Raw genomic sequence first — 1,737 nt, forward strand, 5'->3', positions numbered from 1 at the left:
AGAGCAATTAGACAAATAGAAAGAGAGGGATGAAAACATCAAGAAGATGTTCACTAAGATGGAAGTTCTACAGGGGCATATGAAGGGAACATGTGGCATGCTCAGAGTTGAGGAAGGTTCATCCCAAGCTATTCAAAGCCTGGGGAGAATCGAGGTTGGAACTCCAGAAGATGTGAGGAGGGTTTCTACCCACGCTATTGGCAGCGGGGTGGAAATCAAGGTTGGAACAATTATAAAGAAGTTGAACAAAGGAAGTGTCATCAAGATTTTCCTGAGAAGAGTGATTATTGGAGAAAAGAGGAGGAATATGAAGAGAATCGCGCTTACTCAAGTGAGAGCCCAAAATCAAGGGGGAGTGCAAGTAGTCCCCGAATGAATGAGTTGCTTTCATACATCCTTGACAATGTTGAAGGCTCGGACGATTTATTGAAAGGAATGAAAGATGATTTCTCATCCTTGAGAAATAAAGTAAACGCACACGCAGATGCAATCAAAACCCTTGAAGGTCAATGGAGTTTACTTACAGTACAATTGAAACAAAAGATGGAGACGGATGGGGAAGAAAGAGGGCTGGCCGTTGTCACTCGAAGCGGAAAAGAAGTGAAAGGTGATATGATGAGAAATGAGGAAGTGTACTTACCAACTGCAAGCAAAGATTTGGAGGCCGAGGAAATAACCATCCCACAAGACATCATAAGGGAGCCACAAATTGATGTGGAGAATTCAAGCCATGCCTAAACATCAAGCAACCTTTACCCAAGATACCTCTTCCATTTCCTCAACGCCTCAGGAAGAAGAATGAGGATGAAAGGTTCAAGAAGTTTCTATCGGTATTAAAGACCTTATCGATTAATCTCCCTCTAGTTGAAGCATTGTGGAAATGACGGGTTACGCCAAATTCATGAAGGAGTTAGTCACAAAAAAAGGAGCTTACATTTTGAGACAATTGAAGTCTCCCACAGTTGTAGTGCGATAATGTCGAAGGATTTAATCAAAAAGAAAGATGATCCTGGGTCATTCAACATACCGTGCACCATAGGCTTGTTCAAGTTCGCAAAAACCTTATGCGATTTGGGAGCAAGTATAAATCTAATGTCGTATGTTATTTATAAAGAACTCGGGTTGGGTGAACCGCAGGCTACAACTATGAGACTCCTGATGGCTGACAGATCGATCAAACATCCAGTGGGGATACTTTACAACATTCTGGTTAAGGTTGACAGATTCATTTTTCTAGCCGATTTTGTCTTACTCGACAGTGACATAGAAGCCAAAATTCCCATAATCTTGGGAAGACCATTAATGGCAACTGGGAGAGCACTGGTGGATGTCGAGAGTGGGGAATTGAAATTTTGGGTCAATGATGACGAAGTCACCTTTGACGTGTGCAAATAAATGAAACACCCGAGTGACATTCATGTAATCTCACTTGACGATGTGATTCACGAGGCTGTGGCTAATGTGTAGCAAAGAACCCCTTGAAGTCGTGTGGGCTAACAAAGAAGAGTTCGAGGTTCAGAGCCAAGATGAACTGGTAGCCGCATTTTCAAGTAAAGGGGAATTCACAAAGACTCAGATTAAATTGAACATCCACTTAAAAAATTGAGAAAGCCCTCTCGCCAAATCGTCAACTGAAGAAGCACCAAGTCTCGATCTTAAGGTATTACCTTCGCACCTCTAGTACTCTTTCTTTGGAGCAAATAACTCCTTGCCGGTGATTATTGTGGCTGACTCAAC

General features: G+C 42.3%; 1 protein-coding gene across 1 annotated transcript; it reads left to right on the forward strand.

The window, feature by feature from the left end:
* The first annotated feature begins 975 nt into the window (after positions 1 to 975).
* LOC107061011 (uncharacterized) lies at positions 976 to 1,395 on the forward strand. The gene has a single exon (XM_015309666.1). The coding sequence runs from the start codon at positions 976 to 978 to the stop codon at positions 1,393 to 1,395; it is 420 nt and encodes a 139-aa protein (XP_015165152.1).
* The last annotated feature ends 342 nt before the right edge of the window (positions 1,396 to 1,737 follow it).

Source organism: Solanum tuberosum, unplaced genomic scaffold, assembly GCF_000226075.1.
Source record: "Solanum tuberosum cultivar DM 1-3 516 R44 unplaced genomic scaffold, SolTub_3.0 scf00107, whole genome shotgun sequence".
Taxonomy (NCBI): domain Eukaryota; kingdom Viridiplantae; phylum Streptophyta; class Magnoliopsida; order Solanales; family Solanaceae; genus Solanum; species Solanum tuberosum.

What these genes read in the sequence shown, in the direction of transcription:
- LOC107061011 (XM_015309666.1), top strand. Translation starts at nt 976, where the DNA reads ATGTCGAAGGATTTAATCAAAAAGAAAGATGATCCTGGGTCATTCAAC.